The sequence below is a fragment of the Berghia stephanieae genome, chromosome 8, assembly GCF_034508935.2.
Source record: "Berghia stephanieae isolate SIO BIC M18660-M18661 chromosome 8, UCSD_Bste_1.3, whole genome shotgun sequence".
Lineage (NCBI taxonomy): Eukaryota > Metazoa > Mollusca > Gastropoda > Nudibranchia > Aeolidiidae > Berghia > Berghia stephanieae.
The window spans coordinates 51,452,984-51,475,483 of NC_088367.1; the positions used below are offsets into that span (position 1 = coordinate 51,452,984).

Sequence of the window (22,500 nt, forward strand, 5' to 3'; positions counted from 1 at the left end):
CATCATCATCATCATCATACCGACTGCATACCCTCTAAGGAGAAAATAATATTAAGTGAACATTTTGTCCATTTCCCAGAATAACTACGACACTTGGATTCAAGTTATTTTTGGAAGCAATGGCAGCTGGGCTATCGACGACATCTACACTTTCTCATCGCCCGTTTGTGAAGGTAATAGCAAGTAAACGATAACGTTCCCCAACCCAAACGATCGACAAACGTCACCAAACGACACCCGATGCGAGGAATCCGTCCGGGACGTCGTGTGTAGATGTCTGAAGACAGATCCTGGATAACTTCTTCGTGGTTGGTCGATCGTTTCCGTTTCCGGGAGCGTCATCGTTATCTTGCTAATACTGAATAGTCATGACGTTACACTTTCTTCTCTTCCTGTTCCAAATTCATTGGAAGTTTGTCTGTAATTATTCCTTTAGAGGACTAACAATGAGTGGGTTGAATAATGAATCATACGATGGCACTAGCGTTTAGAATTTAAAGCCCAAAAAAGCGTTGGCTGGGTCATGTGGCCAGATTGGAAAAAAAGGATCCTTTCCCTAGACAGGCTTGTAGTGATATGAACAAAACAGTCAACTAAACCAAATGAATGATCCCAAAGTGTTTTAACAGTTAGACATTCTACATATTACAAAACAATACTTACAATAAACATGACGACATGCTTACGAACATTTAAAAAACAAAACAAAACTAACTTGAGTTTTTATATAGCGCAATATCCACTAAAGGTGATTAAAGCCCTTTACAAAGGGTCCCTGACCAAAAGCGACACGTAACACGTAGAACGAGACATGACGCCTTTTAGGCGAAATTGCAATTTAATTTGTTTCCGACAGAAACAACGTTGATAACGGCCAGGTACTCATTCTACCTGAGTACGGGGAGAGAATGTGAATATAGAGCCTTTTCCAAGGACTCAACTATGCGCCGAGCTAGGCTCGAACCCAGGAATTTCCGATCCGAAAGCGAGTGTCATACCACCAGACCACATAGCCGCACAACATGGTTACATTTTCAAACTACATCAACCGGTCGACCATCTCCATTTCCACACAAATTTCCTCTCACTCACACGACTAAAATAGGGATTGAACTAAAATCAACTCAACCGTGAGTGTGGCACGTGACCAAAGGCCGAGGTTAGCTCTAAAATACGTTTGGGGATTCTCGTAATATAATGATTATCTTTATTAGACCAAAACACCCGGAACGTTTTCTCCAGAGACCAGTGCCATACTGTTAAACCGTAGCCGCATATAGAGAAAGCTACGTGTAGCTCACGTGACATGGTAAATCACAGATGATGTGCTATATAACTGTGTTGCTTCTATGTGGTGTGGTAAAGTTGATGTAATAAATAACTGTGTTGCTTCTATGTGGTAAAGTTGATGATTTATGTAACTGTCTTGCTTCTATGTTGTAAAATTGAAGTATTATATAACTGTGTTGCTTCTATGTGGTAAAGTTGATGTGTTATATAACTGTGTTGGTGCTATGTGGTAAAGTTGATGTGTTATATAACTGTGTTGCTTCTATGTGGTAAAGTTGATGTATTATATAACTGTGTTGCTTCTATGTGCTAAAGTTGATGATTTATGTAACTGTGTTGGTTCTATGTTGTAAAGTTGATGTATTATATAACTGTGTTGCTTCCAGTGGTAAAGTTGATGTATTATATAACCGTGTTGGTTCTGTGTGGTAAAGTTGATGTGTTTATATAACTGTGTTGTTCTATGTGGTAACGTTGATGTGTTATATAACTGTGTTGGTTCTATGTGGTAACGTTGATGTGTTATATAACTGTGTTGTGTCTTATGTGGTATAACGTTGATGTTCATATACTTTTGCTTCTATGTGGTAACGTTGATGTATATAACTGTGTTGGTTCTATGTGGTAAAGTGATGTGTTATACAACTGTGTTGTTTCATTGTAAAGTTGATGTGTTATTAATATAGTTGTTCATGTGGTAAAGTTGATGTATTATATATATGTGTTGGTTCTATGTGTATAAATTGATGTGTTATATAAGTGTGGCTTCTATGTGGTACGTTGATGCTTATTAACGTGTTGGTTCTATGTGTAAAGTTGATGTATTATAACGTGTTGTTCTATGTGGTACGTGATGTTTATAACTGTGTTGTTCTATGTGGTAAGTTGATGTGTTATATAACTGTGTTGGTTCTATGTGGTAAAGTTGATGTGTTATATAACTGTGTTGGTTCTATGTGGTAAAGTTGATGTGTTATATAACTGTGTTGCTTCTATGTGGTAAAGTTGATGTATTATATAACTGTGTTGGTTCTATGTGGTAAAGTTGATGTGTTATATAACTGTGTTGTTTCTATGTAGTAAAGTTGATGTATTATATAACTGTGTTGCTTCTATGTGGTAAAGTTGATGTGTTATATAACTGTGTTCATTGTCTTTATGTGCCTATAACGTGTGTTCATTCTTTCCTCAGTGCTTCCACCGACAGCAAAAGGGGAGGCAGCTACCACAACTATTACTCCACCGACCACAACTCCTCCTCCATTACCAAGTAATCAATGCCGTTTTAATATACGTATATCCAATATATATATATATATATATATATATACATATATATAATTTCAGTTATATTATATTTTGCGGCGCTGCACTGCGGCTGACGTCTAGCTTACTCCAGTGTTGCCTTGGAAAAGAGCATCAAGACAAATGTCCCCTATGGGATGAATAAAGATAATTTTATCTATCTTATTTTATTATTTATTTAATGTATTATTAAGGAATTGCTGTATGAGAGAGAGCAAGAAAGATATGTTTATATACATATATATATACACACATATATATATATATATATAGAGAGAGAGAGAGGAGGGGGGGGATGGAGAGAGAGAGAGAGAGAGTGAGTGAGAAAGTGAGAAAGAGAATGAGAGTGAGAAAGTGAGAGAGAGAGATAGAGAGAGAGAGAGAGAGAGAGAGAGAGTGTGTGTGTGTGTGTGTGTGTGTGTGTAAGAGAAAGAGAAAGGCCACAGAGAGAGTTATGAGGCAATAATTGAGCGTTCAATGACTATAGAAATGCCCTTTGGTCTCCTTGAATGTTGTATTTAGCATGAGTTGATTCACAAACTCTTCTTCCCTTCCCCGGTTTGTCGTTGACAGAAGGCGGTTACTATGATTGTACATTTGATAAAGATTTGTGTCACTGGAGAGCTGTCAAAGGTCAGGAATGGCTGTTGGCAAAGAGCAGCGTTGCAGGAATGATGCCTCAAAAGGACCATACTTATGGTAAACATTGTCTTCTTTTGTTTATATATGCGTGTTTATGTGAGTACTTATATAAATATATATATATATATATATATATATATATATATATATATATATATATATATATATATATATATTTGTATATTTTATGTATTTATTGTTTATAAGAAAAGTAACTTTACATTTTTATACTCTAAATTACCCTTGTTTAACTATGTCTTTGAGTCAAGAATTTTATATCATCTAAAAAACGTTTAAGAAACCACAAACATACTTAGTTCTTACATAGCGTAAATAGCGAATGTTTTGTAAGACAACTTGATATTTCGATTTCGGAAATGACACAAAGAAATAATAAAAAAACGCTACTGGGACAATTAATAGTGAAAACGCAAGTTCTTAAATCCTTGAAAAGAAACACTGAAATTGCCGTGTTGTCTTCTACTGTTCAAAAAATATCTTCTGTTTTAAAGACATAAGAAATATTACCGTTATAAGATTATATTTCTTACTATATCATTTCAATTATTTGACTACCAAAGCAATACCAAGACTGAGCCCGAAAGAGAAATCCCATCAACTTTGCCATAGAAACGGCCATTAGATGAGGTTGCACAGTGTTCCATGTTAGAGCGACCTGCTATTCTGTTTTCGCAAAGTTCAACAACGAACGGGTATGTGAGGGATCAAAGGCAGACAGGTCAACACCGACTAACAACGGCCCATGGCGATCGACATTTACTCAACACACAACCAACCCTTCTCTTATGGCTTTGATATCACTGTGGAAAACAACATTTCATGGACAGTGTTAGGAAGACTCGCAACTGCTGGACACGAAGCAAGAAGGCATCTGGGCAACCTCGCCTAACTGAGAACAAGACCTTGGTGTTCGAGTGGCCAGTTGGAAATCCAGACACGAAGTAAGAACGCATCTGGGCAACATCGCCTAAATGAGAATAAGGCCTCGGTGCTCGAGTGGCCAGTTGAAAATCCAGACACGAAGTAAGAACGCATCTGGGCAACATCGCCTAAATGAGAATAAGGCCTCGGTGCTCGAGTGGCCAGTTGGAAATCCAGACACGAAGTAAGAACGCATCTGGGCAACATCGCCTAAATGAGAATAAGGCCTCGGTGCTCGAGTGGCCAGTTGGAAATCCAGACACGAAGTAAGAACGCATCTGGGCAACCTCGCCTAACTAAGAATAAGGCCTCGGTGCTCGAGTGGCCAATTGGAACTCCAGATCCAGACATGCCTAGTACTATAAAAAATCGTAGAATTACACATTTTTGGCTCCAGCCACAGAGCGGTAGTCGCCTCCTTGACTCGATAAATCTTGTTGAAAATGAACTTTTAGTTCCTTAGATCCTATATTTAGGACTTTGGAGCATTTGTGGATCATGGTGGGGACAAATTATTATTTGTAAACGTATTTACAGTGACTTTTTCTTCTTTTTTTCCCTTGGAAACTACGAAGTTTTAACATTTAAAGTTGGCAGCTCTGCAGACCCCAATCTTATTGAGCACTTCTGAGATCTCAAAACACATCCAAGGAAACAACAACAGTGCCGAGCAAGGAATGCTTACGAGTTTTTGAAAATTGCTGAAAGAGAAAGGAATGAAGTCACAGCAAATGAAATAAACCACTTGATAAAGTCGAAACGGAGGCTTGTCCGAACAGTGATTGGGAATTGTGATGGCTACAAGCGGTACTCACGTTGCTGTGTCTAATGTCCTTTATTTCCAAAGCAGAGCAACCTAACGTGTGCTCTCCGGGTCGTCATTACTTTCAGGATTATGCCTGAATGTTGATGAAACTTGGATGACCCATACCAGAGGCATTGCTCATTTATGTGATATGACTTTTGTGAAATAATGTCTTTAAAACTCAATGAATTGACTCAAAACAAGTGTAAAGCTACTTATTCACACAAAGTGTGTGTGTATATATATTATATATATATATATATATATATATATATATATATATATATATATTAGCAGTGTTGTTCCCTTATAATAAATGAGTTACATTTACTCACTTTATCTGTCTCTCCATCTTATTGGCTCATTTAAGCACCCCTAGTTTTGGTTCCTCTGTTAGGGGAATGAGAATGTTACCGGTTTTGTCCCTTTGTTGTGTCCAACACATTGAACACCACCTATTATAGAAAGAACGAAGTTGACGTCACTCAGTTCTTTGCTATTGTTTTAGTCAGCCATTTAACGAATTTTTCTCACTAAATTCTATCAATCAGACTAGAAATGATTTGTGTGTTCGAACGTTATATCTGGCTGGCGAATGTTGTGAGTTTTTTTTTTTTACTTAGCAAGGACAGTTTGAGACGTGATCAACATTTCTCAACGCTTATTGGTTTCTACGAGTGCACGAAAGTCCCAAATCCCAAATCCAAAATCCCAAATCCAAAATCCAAAATCCCAAATCCAAATCCAAAATACAAAATCCCACCAACTCAGGCGTACAACAACCCACAATGGCGAGATGATGGTCCCGTGCGTTTCCCTTCTTGTAATTATTATTTTGTCATAAATCAGGGGAGTAAATTACGTAGCAAATGCATTCCCTCTATATAAAAATGATGCAAATCTGAAGAAATAAAAATTATGCCCTTCCGCCACGACATCATAAGATATTGTCGCCTCGGCATTCCACGAAGGATTATATCTAGATAATCCATCAAACAAGATGTCTGATGTCAACAGGAATCACACATGTTGTCCAAGTGAGCAAATAGGGGTTAGTAATCTTCCTCAAGAAAAAAAAAGGAAGTGCCTGAAGCGGGACTCGAACCCGCGACTTCCGGGTCACAGTACAATGCCTTAACCATTCCCCCCCCCCCCCCCCCCATAAAAAGGTATGTATAAACCAGTGACAGACAATGCAGAATAGAGAAAAATAATCGTCTAAATTGGCCTGCTTCAACATTCGTATCGAACTCGAGACCTTCTGATTACCTGGTAAAAATCTTACTCTTTCTTTCCATCATCAGGTTCTTTAACACGCAGCAAGTTCTTGTATTTAGGAAAGGGCTATGGTTATGCGCATGCCAGCTACAAGGGAGTTCTTGAATCCCCATTGATCGCCGTACCCATGGCCGATGATTTTGGTTCTTCGGCGTGTCTATCGTTCTGGTACTACCTCTGGTCACCATCGGGCACTAGCGTGGAGTTGACCGTCACCATCATTGGCGAGGACCAGAGCATGGAAACTTTGGTATTTTCCACCGCTGGCCAGTCCCAGGAATGGGAAAAGGCCAATATAGATGTCGTCAAAAATGAACAAGTAAAGGTAAAGATAGTAGAAAAATAAAACAAAACAAAACGTGAGATAAACGTGTTCAAAGCGCTTTACAAGCGGTCCCTGGCCAACAGCAACACAGAACATGTGGAATGAGACTTGACGCCTGTTAGGTGCTATTAATTTTTTGACAGAGACAACGCTGTTAACGACCAAATACTCATTTTACACCCGAGCATGGTGAGAGAATATGAGCTATGAGCCTTTTCTAAGGACTCAACTATCCGTTGAACCCAAGACCTTCTGATCCGAAAGCAACGGTTATACCACTAGACCACTGAATAATATTATTATTAAAATGTCTCTTTTAAATAACATTGTTTTTGCTTCTTCATCTTAATAACACCACTACCACGTCGTCCTATAGTGTTTCATTCATCCTGTTTTGATGATAAAGGGGAAACTCGAAACGTCCTTTTTATAATCTGTCTTCGTATATTAAAATGAATCTTACATTCCATTTCATTTTGTAATTTATATCACTAAATACCCATCTTGTCTCTGTTCCTCTAAACTGTTTGTCTAGATCCATATCAAGGTCACCACTAAATACCCACCTTATCTCTGTTCCTCTAAACTGTCTAGATCCATATCAAGGTCATCATTAAATACCCACCTTGTCTCTGTTCTTCTAAATTGTTTGTCTAGATCCATATCAAGGTCATCACTAAATACCCACCTTGTCTCTGTTCCTCTAAACTGTTTGTCTAGATCCATATCAAGGTCACCACTAAATACCCACCTTATCTCTGTTCCTCTAAACTGTCTAGATCCATATCAAGGTCATCACTAAATACCCATCTTGTCTCTGTTCCTCTAAACTGTTTGTCTAGATCCATATCAAGGTCACCACTAAATACCCACCTTATCTCTGTTCCTCTAAACTGTCTAGATCCATATCAAGGTCACCACTAAATACCCACCTTGTCTGTGTTCCTCTAAACTGTCTGTCTACATCCATATCAAGGTCACGACTAAATACCCACATTGTCTCTGTCCTCTAAACTGTCTCTCTACATCCATATCAAGGTCACCATTAAATACCCACCTTGTCTCTGTTCCTCTAAACTGTCTGTCTACATCCATATCAAGGTCACGACTAAATACCCACATTGTCTCTGTTCCTCTATACTGTCTGTCTACATCCATATCAAGGTCACCATTAAATACCCACCTTGTGTCTGTTCCCCTAAACTGTCTAGATCCATATCAAGGTCACCACTAAATACCCACCTTGTCTCTGTTCCTCTAAACTGTTTGTCTAGATCCATATCAAGGTCACACTAAATACCCACTTTCTCTGTTCCTCTAAACTGTCTAGATCCATATCAAGGTCACCACTAAATACCCACCTTGTCTCTGTTCCTCTAAACTGTCTGTCTAGATCCATATCAAGGTCACACTAAATACCCACCGTGTCTCTCTTCCTCTAAACTGTTTTTCTAGATCCATATCAAGGTCACCATTAAATACCCACCTTTTCTCTGTTCCTCTAACTGTTGTCTAGATCCATATCAAGGTCACATAAATACCCACTTGTTTGTCCTCTAAACTGTCTAATCCAATCAAGGCACCACTAAATACCCACCTTGTCTCTGTTCCTCTAAACTGTTTGTCTAGATCCATATCAAGGTCACCACTAAATACCCACTTGTCTCTGTTCCTCTAAACTGTTGTCTAGATCCATATCAAGGTCACCATAAATACCCACCATGTTTGTTCCTCAAACTGTCTAGATCCAATCAAGGTACAAATACACTGTCAAACTTTAATATACAACACACAAATACCTTGTCTCTGTTCCTCTAAACTGTTTGTCTAGATCCATATCAAGGTCATCCACTAAAACCACCTTGTCTCTGTTCCTCTAAACGTGTCTATGTCTAATACCATATCTAAAGGACGTCACCACTAAATACCCATCTTCTCTGTTCTCAAATGTTCTAGACTATCAAGGTACATAAAACCCTACCTTTCTCGTCCTTAACGGGATCCAATCAAGGTCACCACTAAATACCACCTTGTCTCTGTTCCTCTAAACTGTTTGTCTAGATCCTATCAAGGCCACCACTAAATACCCATTGTCTCTGTTCCTCTAAACTGTTGTCTAGATCCATATCAAGGTCACCACTAAATACCCACCTGTCTCTGTTCCTCTAAACTGTTGTCTAGATCATATCAAAGTCACACTAAATACCCACCTGTTCTGTTCCTCTAAACTGTCTAAATCGATATCAAGGTCATCACTAAATACCCACCTTGTCTCTGTTCCTCTAAACTGTGTCTAGATCCATATCAAGGTCCCACTAAATACCCACCTTGTCTCTGTTCTCTAAACTGTTTGTCTAGATCCATATCAAGGTCATCCACTAAATACCCACTTGTCTCTGTTCCTCTAAACTGTTTGTCTAGATCCATATCAAGGTCACACTAAATACCCACCTTGTCTCTGTTCCTCTAAACTTTGTCTAGATCCATATCAAGGCCACACTAAATACCCACCTTGTCTCTGTTCCTCTAAACTGTCTGTCTAGATCCATATCAAGGTCACACTAAATACCCACATTTCTCTGTTCCTCTAAACTGTCTGTCTCGATCCAAATCAAGGTCATCCACTAAATACCCACCTTGTCTCTGTTCCTCTAAACTGTTTGTCTAGATCCAAATCAAGGTCACCACTAAATACCCACCTTGTCTCTGTTCCTCTAAACTGTCTGTCTAGATCCATATCAAGGTCATCACTAAATACCCACCTTGTCTCTGTTCCTCTAAACTGTTTGTCTAGATCCATATCAAGGTCACCACTAAATACCCACATTGTCTCTGTTCCTCTAAACTGTCTGTCTAGATCCATATCAAGGTCACACTAAATACCCACCTTGTCTCTGTTCCTCTAAACTGTCTAATCCATATCAAGGTCACACTAAATACCCACCTTGTCCCTGTTCCTCTAAACTATCTGTCTAGATCCATATCAAGGCCACCGCTAAATACCCACCTTGTCTCTGTTCCTCTAAACTGTCTAGATCCATATCAAGGTCACCACTAAATACCCACCTTGTCTCTGTTCCTCTAAACTGTCTGTCTAGATCCATATCAAGGTCAACATAAATACCCACCGTGTCTCTCTTCCTCTAAACTGTTTTTCTAGATCCATATCAAGGTCACCATTAAATACCCACCTTTTCTCTGTTCCTCTAAACTGTTTGTCTAGATCCATATCAAGGTCATCACTAAATACCCACCTTGTTTCTGTTCCTCTAAACTGTCTAGATCCAAATCAAGGCCACCCTAAATACCCACCTTGTCTCTGTTCCTCTAAACTGTTGTCTAGATCCATATCAAGGTCACCACTAAATACCCACCTTGTCTCTGTTCCTCTAAACTGTTTGTCTAGATCCATATCAAGGTCGCCACTCAATACCCACCTTGTCTCTGTTCCTCTAAACTGTTTGTCTAGATCCATATCAAGGTCACCACTAAATACCCACCTTGTCTCTGTTCCTCTAAACTGTTTGTCTAGATCCATATCAAGGTCACCACTAAATACCCACCTTGTCTCTGTTCCTCTAAACTGTCTAGATCATATCAAGGCCACCGCTAAATACCCACCTTGTCTCTGTTCCTCTAAACTGTCTAGATCCATATCAAGGTCACCACTAAATACCCACCTTGTCTCTGTTCCTCTAAACTGTCTGTCTAGATCCATATCAAGGTCACGTAAATACCCACATTGTCTCTGTTCCTCTAAACTGTCTGTCTAGATCCATATCAAGGTCACCGCTAAATACCCACCTTGTCTCTGTTCCTCTAAACTGTTTGTCTAGATCCATATCAAGGTCACCACTAAATACCCACCTTGTGTCTGTTCCTCTAAACTTTTTCTAGATCCATATCAAGGTCACCACTAAATACCCACCTTGTCTCTGTTCCTCTAAACTGTTGTCTAGATCCATATCAAGGTCACACTAAATACCCACTTGTCTCTGTTCCTCTAAACGTCTCGTCTAGATCCATATCAAGGTCACCATAAATACCCACCTTGTCTCTGTTCTCTAAACTGTTTGTCTAGATCCATATCAAGGTCACCACTAAATACCCACCTTGTCTCTGTTCCTCTAAACTGTTGTCTAGATCCATATCAAGGTCACCACTAAATACCCACCTTGTCTCTGTTCCTCTAAACTTTTGTCTAGATCCATAATCAAGGTCACCACTAAATACCCACCTTGTCTCTGTTCCTCTAAACTTTTTGTCTAGATCCATATCAAGGTCACACTAAATACCCACCTTGTCTCTGTTCCTCTAAACTGTTCCTAGATCCATATCAAGGTCACCGCTAAATACCCACCTTGTCTCTGTTCCTCTAAACTGTTTGTCTAGATCCATATCAAGGTCACCAATAAATACCCACCTTGTCTCTGTTACTCTAAACTGTTTGTCTAGATCCATATCAAGGTCATCACTAAATACCCACCTTGTCTCTGTTCCTCTAAACTGTCTGTCTAGATCCATATCAAGGTCACCACTAAATACCCACCTTGTCTCTGTTCCTCTAAACTTTTTCTCAGATCCATACCAAAGTCACCACTAAATACCCACCTTGTCTCTGTTCCTCTAAACTGTTTGTCTAGATCCATATCAAGGTCATCACTAAATACCCATCTTGTCTCTGTTCCTCTAAACTGTCTAGATCCAAATCAAGGTCACCACTAAATACCGACCTTGTATCTGTTCCTCTAAACTGTCTGGATCCATATCAAGGTCATCACTAAATACCCATCTTGTATCTGTTCCTCTAAACTGTCTAGATCCAAATCAAGGTCACACAAGTCCACCTTGTGCTGACGTCTAGACCATCAGAGCACAATCATGTTCAGTCCCTACTGTTTGTTGATCCATAAGACACTAAATACCCACCTTTCCCCTCTACTTCTACCTCAGTCCTATCTCCTTGTCTGCTCTAATTCTATCATATCAATATATAAATACCATCTTTATCTTATCTCATAAATGTCTAAGTTCAATCAAGCCACCATTCCAAAGATCTCACATCATGAATCCATGTACCCATTTCACCTTGAAACAATGATAAATCTACACCACCCTATCCTCCTCTCTCTCCTCTTTCTCCTAATCAATCCATCCATATCCATTCCATCATCATCAATCTACCCCCATCCAAAACCATCATCATCACCATCACTACCAATCAATCCATCCACCCATCCTTTCCATCACCAATCAATCCACCCATCCATCCACCCATCAATCACCCATCCAACATCCATTATACCCTACCAATCTCATCCACATCAATCCATACACATACCCATCCACCATCAACACCCAACTATCCATTACCCCATCCATTTCACCCATCCATCCACCCATCCATTCACCTATTCACCTAATCACATCATTCATTCCAACACCATCCATTCACCTATCTACCAATCAATCCATCCACCCATCCATTCACCTATCTACCAATCAATCCATCCACCCATCCATTCACCTATCTACCAATCAATCCATCCACCCATCCATCCACCCATCAATCTACCCATCCAACCATCCATTCACCTATCTACCAATCAATCCATCCACCCATCCATCCACCCATCCATCCACCCATCAATCCACCCATCCAACCATCCATTCACCCACCTATCTACCAATCAATCCATCCACCCATCCATCCACCCATCAATCCACCCATCCATCCACCCATCAATCCACCCATCCAACTATCCATTTACCCACCTATCTACCAATCAATCCATCCACCCATCCATCCACCCACCAATCCACTCATCCATTCATCTTTGCTTCATTCCTCAGTCCAATCCAAAGTAGGCTGTAATTTTGAACGGAGTGACGTCTGTGGGATCACCCAGAACAAGAAAGACCAGTTTGATTGGATTTGGCAACAGGGCAAGGACGACCCCTCCTTCAAGGACCACGACACCAACACCATATATGGTCAGTACCCACGTGATCTCTCCGCTCACGGACACACATTTTTCTAAACAAGATAAAAGTGAGATTTTTATTGATTCTGAAATAAATAATTCTGGGCTGATATAAATGAATAAATAAATGAATGAAAAATGTAATTAATTTTATACGAAAATCTATACAGCGGAATTGTCATGCTCAATGCGCTTTACACTGCTTCATTTATTTCCATAGCAGGCCAGATGGAACCATATTTGCATTTCATACAAAACCTTTTTGTACAAACGCTCTTACAATATCTGTCACTGCCTTTATCCAGGAACTCATTTACACCCGAATCAAGAGAGGTAATATGGGTTAAATGCCTTACCCAAGAACACAACATCTAGACCTCAATTTTCCACTGTCATCAATCAGACCAATTATCACGCTTAACATCGCTTGAATTTTGTGACAAGAAAGAGACCATGCTCAATACACTTAACAATGTTTCGCTTAATCCCCCAGCAGGCCATAGAGAACCATATTTATTCCATTTGATACAGTACCAATCGCCAGTTGGTCGCCATTTTTGTACTAACCCTTACATTATCCGTCATAGCAAATGGTTTCTTACTCAAGGACACACGCTCGTGGGCAGAAATTTCCACCATCACTAACTGTCACCCACCGGCCAATTACTACTATTAACATCGCTTAACGCTTGTGGCAAGACGAGACACACGTAACACAGACTCTCTCTAGCCAGTGACACGTGCCGCTGGGCCACAAATCGCCGCCTAAGAGACACGCGTAACACAGACGCTCTCTATTTAGTGACACGTGCCGCTGGGCCACAATTCGCTGCCTTTGAGACACGCGTAGCACTTTCTCTCTCTCTCTCTCTCTCTCTCTCTCTATGCTGTGACACGTGCCGCTGGGCCACAAGAGCCGCCTCCGTAAACCTAAGGCCTGACACTGACCAAAATATTACGTCATAAAAGAAGACAACGATCACCAAACGAAAATAAAAGTGTATTGTTAGAAGTGCTCAATGAAACAGATGCTTCCATTGGTTGAGCTATTAATTAAGCATTTACTTGAGCGTTGATATAGTGCAATACCACTAAACGTGCTCAAAGCGCACAATTGGTTCCTGACCAACAGCAACACGAAACATATAGAACGAGACGTGACGCCTTTTAGGTGTCTTTCAATTTTTTTCCCGACAGAGACAACGCTGTTAACAGCCAGGTACGCATTTTACACCTGAGAACGGTGAGAGAATGTGAGTGAAAAACATTTTCCAAGGACTAAACTATGCGCCGAAGCTCGAACCCTGGACCTTCCGATCCGAAAGTGAGTGTCATACCACAAGACCACATAGCCGCACAAGGTAATACAACTCAAAATTTAAATTTCCCCTTCATCTTCGTCTTCTTTTTTTGGGTGGGGGGGGGGGGGGGCAGTATCAGGCCATGAGTTTTCGAATACCACACACAGACAGAGCCACATAAACCAAAAGCGCTTCAGGTCATGCGGTAGATAACTCGAATATATTTTTAATAGTCTTCTTTATTTCCACCAACAAGGTCACGTGTTGTTGCTGCAGGGAGCCAATCAGAAAGTCGGAGATGTGGCCACCGTTGAAAGCCCCAAATTGGCGGCTCTTCGAGGTTGTCTGATGTTTTGGATGTACGCGGCCAGATTGTCGGGGACTCTCAAAGTCGGCATCAAATATTCTAAAACGGTTAGTATTGCTATGGACTTAGAGTTACTCTTGGAAAGAGTTGCTCCCCTTTGTTATTAGCTCATTGATTTTAGTTACAGCTTAATTAGTTATTATTCATTAAGTCATTCATTGTTTAAAATATTATTTGTGCTTGAAAATATAAGAGTGACATGCCATAGAGAAGGATACACTCTTTGTTCCTTATTCCATAGTTGAGTTACTTATACTGTTTTTCCTTCTTAAAATTGTTGCGATTTATTTGTATATACTCTAACTTATACATAGTAATAAAACTGTTCTCTCACATATCACTTAACGTTTCTGACTTGAATGATTCCACAATATTAATCTGGGATCCCGTCAAAAAACAACGAGTACAGTGCACCCTTTTAAAGTAATGGATAGATAGATGTGAATATTTATATGGCGCACTTTCGTGAAATTTACCATGCCCAAACTAAGACCAGAATTGGATTCTGACGTCAGAGCCGTATATATGTTCACTACAAACAAAATTAAAAGTATTTCTGAATGTGTCAAGATAATATTATTACACTTCCTTTTGTTTATCATTTCATTTTTAAGGTAAGCAGACATCAAAATCCTTAAATGTACGATCATGAGTCATCAATCGTGGTTTATGATCAACGCTAAAAGTGATGACGTAATTATACAATCAGAAAGAGAGAGAGAGAGAGAGAGAGAGAGAGAGAGAGACAGAGAGAGAGAGAGTGAGAGAGAGAGAGAGGAGAATGTAAAACCACATTGCCCTGCCCCAGGCCTACAAAGTCAAGTTGATATAGTTGCAGACAGTCCTTCGTCGATATTGTCAATTCAATTCATTTGATTTGCCTTCATTATCAGTAATCTTAAAGACTTCTTTGTTTTATTAATGGTTTTGGATTAAAATGGGTGTTGTGATAACGATGTGATTAAATCACCGTTATTGGGTTATAAACACACATCTGATTTCAGATTTTCACACTATTCCCCCCCCCCCACCACCCCCATTCCCCCCAAAAAAATCTTATAATACAACTTGTAATAATAACCCAATAAACGTGCTTCTGAGGATTAGTCCTCTCTTAAAGATTTTAAAAAATATGTCAATTCCCAGAAATTATGGACATGCAGAAATTTCAATCGAAAATGAAAAACTCGAGGAAGTGTCAACATTTAAATACTTGTGTGTTGGGCTAACCAAGGACGGTACCAGTACAACCGAGATTAAGGCAAGGATAGGAATGTCAACAGCAACACCAACGAGACTGACAAAAATATGGAAAAGTTCGATCAATTTCGAAATAAAAATTAAACTGTACAAATCACTGGTACTTTCGATCTTACTATACGGCTGCGAGTCATGGACATTAACTACGGTATTAGAGCGCAAAATCTCTGCTTTTGAGATGAAAAGTTATCGAAAACTGATGCTGGTGCCGTATCCCGAATCAATAAAGACGTACTGGAAGAGGTGCAAGATCGTGCAGGACGACAGGAACCCCTCATCACCACAGTTAGAAGGAGAAAACGGCCATGGTTTGGCCACAATGTGAGGCATGGAGGTTTGTGCAGAACGGTAATGGGGGGTATCCTTGTAGGAGGAAGAAGAAGAGGAAGACAAAGGAAAGTTTGGATGGACAATATCAAGGAATGGGCGGGAATGAAGATGGAAGAACTCTTGAAGAAGGCCATCAATATAGAATAATGGTAGAAAGTGATGAGTGCTGCATCCCCATGTATTCCCCCCCCCCCCCCCCCCCCCCGACGATCATCAGATCATGGGATGAATAAATGAATTCCCATATAAGATATGAAACTGTGTGTATAAAACAATCCAAAAACTGAACCAGCAGATCCGATTAAGGATTGAACCTCAGATCTACTGATTACCCTTTTAGGGATGGTCCTTTTTTTGGTATTTTTTCAGCTTTATCAGGGAGTTTCATTCATACTTTTTCAGATAGTTGTCATACACCATTTGCTGATCCTTAATTTATCACTTGCTATTTCCATTATTAACATTTTTTATTACAACTCCACAGAAAACAATTCTAGTCAAAGATCTGAGCATGAAGTATAGATGGGTCAAGGTCGAAGTGCCTGTGAGGACATCCAAGGACTTTTCTTTGGTGTTCTCTGGTGTGGTCACGTCCAATTCTCTCAGTGAAAACTACTTTGCCGTGGACGACGTCAAAGTCTTATTGAACCAAGATTGTGAACTTAGAGGTAAGTTTTAGTTTCATCGCCATGTCACTATAAGAAAAGAAAGAGTTAAGTCGACGTGTACATATTTGCAGGTCTGGCATCCGACCCAACTTACGGGCCCAGTGAAGCATTGTTGTAATGGACAGTATTTTGCATCATTTTTTCAGATTTTCATTCCAACAATGAGCTGATAAGGCATTGGGTTATCAGACCTGCAAATAATTAACGTAAAGTCAATTCATTGACTTAACGGTGACACACACACACACACACAATATATATATATATATATATATATATATATATATATATATATATATTATATATATATATATATATATATATATATATATATATTATATATATAATATATATATATTATATATATATATATATATATATATATATATATATATATATATATATATATATATATATATATATTATATATATCATAAGTAGCAGTAAAACGCAGAAATACATTTTTCGGCGATACAATAATGAAAATATTGAGTGAGATTATATATATATAATGGACAGATGTCCTGTAGTTCGGACAGTGCTCTATAAATTGATAAATTCAGAGCATTTGAAATAGAAGTAAATCAAGTCGATTGCATTCAAGGCGGCCGTTTCAAAACACAAGGCGTCGGGTCAGTTGGATCTTGCTGGGATTTATTCAGTATTATGTTGAGATGAACCAGAAGAAGAAAAAATATTGAGCATTCATATAGCGCCTTATCTACTACGCGTGCTCAAAACGATTTATAAGGGGTCCCAAGCCATCAACAGCAAGACTTAACATCTGGACGAGACATGACGATGCCTGTTAAGCGATATTATTTTTTACAATTTTTTTCGACAGAAACAACACTATTAAAGGCTTGGTACTCGTTTTACATCTGAGTGCCGTGAGAGAATGTGAATAAAATGCTTTTTTCCACGGACTCAACTTCTGGTCTGAAAGCGAGTGGCATACCACAAGACCACATCGTCGAATAGGGAATGAGATTAGCGGATGAGAAGCGTCCCTTGATTGGACGTCACCCATAGTCTGTGACGTCACCGGCCGAAAAGTTATTAGAGAGAGAACGTCATGTTGGTTGTGCGCGTGCGTCTCTCGTCCTCGCGGACGTCTCTCGTCCAAAGCCCGGTTCAGATGAGGCAAATTGAGATTATAAACAGGAATGATGAGGAAACTCTCAAAACTTGCTACGTTACACCCGACGTAAAATGAGTTAAAGTTAAGCTGAAGCATCTGTTGGACACTTTAGAATCACCAGAGAAAATTTGATGTTTCAAGACACTCAGGGTATTGTTCTATGAAGCAAACATGACAACATGTTTCAAGACACTCAGGGTATTGTTCTATGAAGCAAACATGACAACATGTTTCAAAACACTCAGGGTATTGTTCTATGAAGAAAACATGACAACATGTGTCAAGACACTCAGGGTATTGTTCTATGAAGCAAACATGACAACATGTTTTAAGAAACTCAGGGTATTGTTCTATGAAGCAAACATGACAACATGTTTCAAAACACTCAGGGTACTGTTCTATGAAGCAAACATGACAACATGTTTCAAGACACTCAGGGTATTGTTCTATGAAGCAAACATGACAACATGTTTTAAGAAACTCAAGGTATTGTTCTATGAAGCAAACATGACAACATGTTTCAAAACACTCAGGGTATTGTTCTATGAAGCAAACATGACAACATGTTTCAAGAAACTCAGGGTATTGTTCTATGAAGCAAACATGACAACATGTTTTAAGAAACTCAGGGTATTGTTCTATGAAGAAAACATGACAACATGTTTCAAGACACTCAGGGTATTGTTCTATGAAGCAAACATGACAACATGTTTCAAGACACTCAGGGTATTGTTCTATGAAGCAAACATGACAACATGTTTCAAGAAACTCAGGGTATTGTTCTATGAAGAAAACATGACAACATGTTTTAAGAAACTCAGGGTATTGTTCTATGAAGCAAACATGACAACATGTTTCAAGAAACTCAGGGTATTGTTCTATGAAGAAAACATGACAACATGTTTCAAGAAACTCAGGGTATTGTTCTATGAAGAAAACATGACAACATGTTTCAAGAAACTCAGGGTATTGTTCTATGAAGCAAACATGACAACATGTTTCAAGAAACTCAGGGTATTGTTCTATGAAGCAAACATGACAACATGTTTCAAAACACTCAGGGTATTGTTCTATGAAGCAAACATGACAACATGTTTCAAGAAACTCAGGGTATTGTTCTATGAAGCAAACATGACAACATGTTTCAAGAAACTCAGGGTATTGTTCTTTGAAGCAAATACGACAACATGTTTCAGGACATTTAGGGTATTGTTCTATGAAGCAAACATGACAACATGTTTCAAGAAACGCAGGGTATTATTCTATGAAGTAAACATAACAACATTTACCCCTTTTTTACCAATTTGATAAATAACCAAAAAAATAGCATTTTTTCTGAATGATGAAAATATGACTTTGCCACCTCCTCCAATAACCGATTACTCTAACCCCCCCCCCCCCACCCCTCTTTCTCTCGACTTGGAACCAGGTGCTTGTACCTTCGAGATGCCAGACCTGTGCACATGGTATCCGTCCAAAACTGGGAAACTTCAAGGACGCATCACGAGGCCCATGGACATCAAGGAACAGATACATCCTGAAAGGGACAACACATTACGTCTTAAGACTGGTTTGTTTATTCTCCACTATTTCAATTGTAATATTACATAGACATAAGTCCTAGGTTTGAGAGTTTGTGCCACGTTAACGGTCATTTCTATCGATGGATATTCGAAGGAAGAATTCTGGCCAATTTTTTTAAATACGTATTCTTCCAGAGTACGACAGTTGACAGGTAAAGCAACCAAAGACGCTAATATAATAAAACCGCTTCCATTTGTTCGTCTTGGTCGATTCACTTTAAAAGATCCAAAAACTTCTCGCCGTTTCTATAGAATGGTGAGAAACCTGCCACAATCTGAAAATAAAAACGTTTAATAAAATTATGTTGGCAAGAAAAGTCGTCATTAAAGTTAAAGTTAAACGTGAGCTTTTATATAGCGCAATATCCACTAAGCGTGCTCAAAGCTCTTTACAAAAGGTCCCTGACCAACAGCAACACGTAACATAAAGAACGAGATATGATACTTGTAAGATAGGCGATAATACATTCTATTTCCGACAGAGACATCGCTGTTAACGGCCAGGTACCCATTTTACACCTGAGTACGGCGAGAGAAGAATGTGAGTAAAGAATCTTTTCCAAGGACTTAACTATGCGCCGAGCGTGGCTCGAACCCAGGACCTTTCAAATCCGAAATTGAGTGGCATACCACAAGACCACATAGCAGCACAAAATATCTTCAAATATCTATCGAATACAATGACATTCAGCATGTCCAAAGCTCTCAAACCAGAGACTTCCTTGAAGGGAAAAGATGGAACGTGTGATCAATGGCATTCAAACATAAATCAAAGCTCACGTTTACCGATTGCCCCCCCCCCCCTCCCTCACTACAGGCCACATCCTGTTCTTCAACCCCAAAGAGCACAAAGTTGGAGATTACGGAATTTACGAATCAGGCGTGTTTTCCAAAGGCAATTACCAGTGTATGGAGCTGTTCATCAGCAACGCCGGCATGGGATTCAGTATTTTCATCGTGGAATTGGCAGGCCCAGAGAATGTGATATACCGTACATACCAGTCGACCAATGGGTGGAAGGAGATCTCCATGACCGTCGGCAGCGACTCGGACAGATATTTGGTAAGTTTTGTGGTGGAATAAGTGATGGTAGTAGGTATCAAGTGTTGATGATGATGGTGATGATGATGATGATGATGATGATGATGATGATGATGATGATGATGATGATGATGATGATGATGATGATGATAAGTGGAATTAATTAAACTAATCAATATCCAATACACGTGCTCAATGTGCTTTGCAAGACGTTCCTAGTCAACATCCACATTTAAGATTTAGAACGAGACATGACGCCTGTTGAGCGATATTATAGGGTTTATCTTTTTAATTTTGAAAGTAGACAACTTTCTTAAGTATCAGGTACCCATTTAACACATGAGTATGGTGAAAGTTTGTGAATAAAAAGCCATTTTAAAAGACTTAATTATAAACCGTCCAGAGAGGGACTCGAACTTGAAACCTCCCATATCAAAGGCGATTGTCATACCACAAGACCACACAGCCGCCTATGCATCAGACATATCCCGATTTGACGCATTCGCTCACATATCTTGTGTTGGTTTGAAAGTGTTTCCATGACAACTCGGAGGCCACGAGTCACATATCTTGTGTTGGTTTGAAAGTGTTTCCATGACAACTAGGAGGCCACGAGTCACATATCTTGTGTTGGTTTGAAAGTGTTTCCATGACAACTAGGAGGCCACGAGTCACATATCTTGTGTTGGTTTGAAAGTGTTTCCATGACAACCAGGAGGCCACGAGTCACATATCTTGTGTTGGTTTGAAAACGTTTCCATGACAACCAGGAAGCCACGAGTCACATATCTTGTGTTGGTTTGAAAGTGTTTCAATGACAACCAGGAGCCACGAGTCACATATCTTGTGATGGTTTGAAAGTGTTTCCATGACAACTGTGAGGCCACGGGCCCCATATCTTGTGTTGGTTTGAAAGTGTTTCCATGACAACCAGGAGGCCACGAGTCACATATCTTGTGTTGGTTGAAAACGTTTCCATGACAACCAGGAAGCCACGAGTCACATATCTTGTGTTGGTTTGAAAGTGTTTCAATGACAACCAGGAGGCCACGAGTCACATATCTTGTGATGGTTTGAAAGTGTTTCCATGACAACTGGGAGGCCACGGGCCCCATATCTTGTGTTGGTTTGAAAGTGTTTCCATGACAACCAGGAGGCCACGAGTCACATATCTTGTGTTGGTTTGAAAACGTTTCCATGACAACCAGGAGGCGACGAGTCCCATATCTTATGTTGGTTTGAAAGTGTTTCCAGGCAACTGGCCACGAGTCACATATCTTGTGTTGGTTTGAAAGTGTTTCCGTGACAACTGGGAGGCCACGAGTCACATATCTTGTGTTGGTTTGAAAGTGTTTCCATGACAACCAGGAGGCCACGAGTCACATATCTTGTGTTGGTTTGAAAGTGTTTCCATGACAACCAGGAGGCCACGAGTCACATATCTTATGTTGGTTTGAAAGTGTTTCCATGACAACTGGGAGGCCAGGGGTCACATATCTTGTTTGGTTTGAAAGTGTTTCTCCATAACGACGAACAAACCACGAGTCACATACCCTGTGTTGGTTTGAAAGTGTTTCCATTACAACCAAGAAACCACGAGTCACATATCTTGTGTTAGTTTGAAAGTGTTTCCATGACAACCAGGAGGCCATGCCAATTTGAGTTGGCAGACTTGTAAATAAGTAGACGTGGGGTTGAACATTTATCAAATGACTCGGAGGTACAGCGGTAGGATGTCTCAAGTTGTCACAAAGGTCAAGCAATGGTGAACATCATCAGTGGTAAATTATGGCCCCGATGTTGCGTCCTTGGGTAGGACACTTCATAAACATTACCCCAATCGACTCAGGTGTGATGACGTACCTGGATATAGGCAGTGACGGAGAGTGTAAAGGGAATGATACAAAAAGGACGCATATAAGACGATTTGTGAGATGGAAATAATATGGTTCCATATAGCCCGCTGCATATATAAATGAAACATCGTGAAGGCCATTGAACGTGGCAAATCCGTGGAGATGCGCTATATAAGGGTTCAAATCGATAAAGATGTTCATAATGAACTTTAATGACTGGCCCGCGAGGTCTCAGCTTAGAGCTGTTGCCAAGATGAGGGACATTTAATTCGATCGATAGTTGAAGGACGAGTTTTCTGGTCAATTCTTTTAAACACCAATTTGAACATCTACACAGCCGTACTGTGGAAAAACCCATATTTTAAAATTTGGTCAGAAAACT

The 22,500-nt window shown here is 39.6% G+C and overlaps 2 protein-coding genes across 2 annotated transcripts in view; both read left to right on the forward strand.

Moving 5' to 3' along the window:
• LOC144979054 (MAM and LDL-receptor class A domain-containing protein 1-like) overlaps positions 1 to 9,953 on the forward strand; it is a gene marked incomplete in the record, with an annotated part of 24,197 nt that extends 14,244 nt beyond the window's left edge. The window contains 5 exon segments of the mRNA XM_078925668.1: positions 80 to 173; positions 2,483 to 2,560; positions 3,169 to 3,294; positions 6,289 to 6,587; positions 9,870 to 9,953. Of these exon segments, the coding sequence (XP_078781794.1) occupies positions 80 to 173; positions 2,483 to 2,560; positions 3,169 to 3,294; positions 6,289 to 6,587; positions 9,870 to 9,953 (681 nt within the window).
• A 2,493-nt stretch (positions 9,954 to 12,446) lies between these two features.
• LOC144978845 (MAM and LDL-receptor class A domain-containing protein 1-like) overlaps positions 12,447 to 22,500 on the forward strand; it is a 181,367-nt gene continuing 171,313 nt past the window's right edge. The window contains exons 1-5 of the mRNA XM_078925405.1: positions 12,447 to 12,581; positions 14,129 to 14,286; positions 16,314 to 16,497; positions 19,068 to 19,208; positions 20,039 to 20,283. Coding sequence (XP_078781531.1) covers positions 14,221 to 14,286; positions 16,314 to 16,497; positions 19,068 to 19,208; positions 20,039 to 20,283 — 636 coding nt within the window. The 5' untranslated portion in view covers positions 12,447 to 12,581; positions 14,129 to 14,220. The remainder of the gene's footprint in view (positions 12,582 to 14,128; positions 14,287 to 16,313; positions 16,498 to 19,067; positions 19,209 to 20,038; positions 20,284 to 22,500) is intronic.